This window comes from Frankliniella occidentalis, unplaced genomic scaffold (assembly GCF_000697945.3).
Source record: "Frankliniella occidentalis isolate FOCC.00 unplaced genomic scaffold, Focc_3.1 Scaffold92, whole genome shotgun sequence".
Classification (NCBI taxonomy): Eukaryota; Metazoa; Arthropoda; class Insecta; order Thysanoptera; family Thripidae; genus Frankliniella; species Frankliniella occidentalis.
The window spans coordinates 539,559-540,808 of NW_026267221.1; the positions used below are offsets into that span (position 1 = coordinate 539,559).

At 60.0% G+C, this 1,250-nt stretch overlaps 1 protein-coding gene across 2 annotated transcripts in view; it reads right to left on the reverse strand.

Annotated features, from left to right (window-relative positions):
- The window catches only part of LOC113215412 (protein gooseberry), a 33,391-nt gene that overhangs the window by 22,434 nt on the left and 9,707 nt on the right, over window positions 1–1,250 (reverse strand). Inside the window, exons 3-4 of one of the 2 annotated variants that reach the window (XM_052269444.1) lie at window positions 987–1,238; window positions 504–630 (exon numbers count right to left, since the gene is read on the reverse strand). In XM_052269444.1, the coding sequence (XP_052125404.1) occupies window positions 504–630; window positions 987–1,238 (379 nt within the window). Of the gene's footprint in view, window positions 1–503; window positions 634–986; window positions 1,245–1,250 lie in introns of those variants that run through there. The other variant, XM_052269443.1, reaches the window with a different exon arrangement.

Consider the following 1,250-nt stretch of genomic DNA (forward strand, 5'->3'; position numbering starts at 1 on the left):
TCGCTCGCTCCAGTCCGGGGCGCGAGCGGCAACGGATCAATCCCCGCGGCGCAAGCGCGCTCACAGTCAATCAGTCAAATCAATCCATCAGGCAATCAATCAATCAATCGATGGCCGTGTGAGTGTGTATCGCGCCAACAGCGTGTCATTGTTCACTCATACTTATCACACCGCACGGGGCCCCGGCCGGGCCGAGCCGAGGTGGGGCGGCGAGCCGAAAGGTGAGGCCGACAGGAGGGCCGAAGGCCGAAAAGGAACCGCCGCGCTGTAACGGCCCGACAGGCCGCCGGCTTATGTCCATCTTTCTCTCTCTCGCTCACCTCCTCTCTCTTATTCTCACTCTCTCTCTCCCTCCCATTTCATTTTTTCCCACCTTACCGCTCGCGGCCCGGCCGGCCGGCCCCGCCCTGTGTCGGCATCCGTGCCCCGGTGTTTGCCGCCGCGCCACTGAGGTCCTGCCTTCTGTCCCCGTCCCCAAGTTTCTGGTAAAGGTTTGTACTCACACTCGCCGAGGATGCCGTCGATGGAGTGGTTGCGGCGCGGGTCCCCGCAGTCGTCTCGCCTGCCGCCCCGCAGCAGCCTGCTGATGGAGCTCACGGACGGCGCCGTGGTCTTGTCGCATATCCCATCCTGCTGGGATCCCACAGAGTCATCATTCGTCAGGTTGCACTGATAGTCACTACACAAGTCCTCGAGGCCACGGAGGCCGCCGTTGTCGGTGCAGAATCACCCGCTGTGACCAAAAGGGCATTCAAGCAGCTAATTACTGACTCCCATTGCGAAAGTAAGAAAATATGACATTTCTTCCAAAACCGTATTACGAAATCTGCTCGTATGAAACACTGTCAGGTGATAACGCATGATCTTCTTACTTCCGCTGGAAGGATTCAGTGGAGCAAATTCGTCTGAGCGGGAGATTTGACATTGGCAAACGATCGGTGGTCGGTTTCCTCTGAAACACGACCTTGAAAGGAGTCGAGACGCACCTTGATAAGTCTGTCGCGGATCTCCCAGCTGAAGATGCCCGGGTTGGTCTTCTTGTAGTCCTCGATGCGCTTCTCCACCTCGGGCGTGGCGACGCGCGGCTTGGAGCCGCCGATGACGCCCGGCCTGATGGAGCCCGTCTCCTGGTAGCGGTTGAGGATCTTGGACACGCAGCCGTGCGACACGCGCAGCTGGCGCGAGATGACGCAGGGCCGCACGCCCGCCGCCGCCATCTCCACGATCTTGAGGCGGATGTGGTTCGGCAG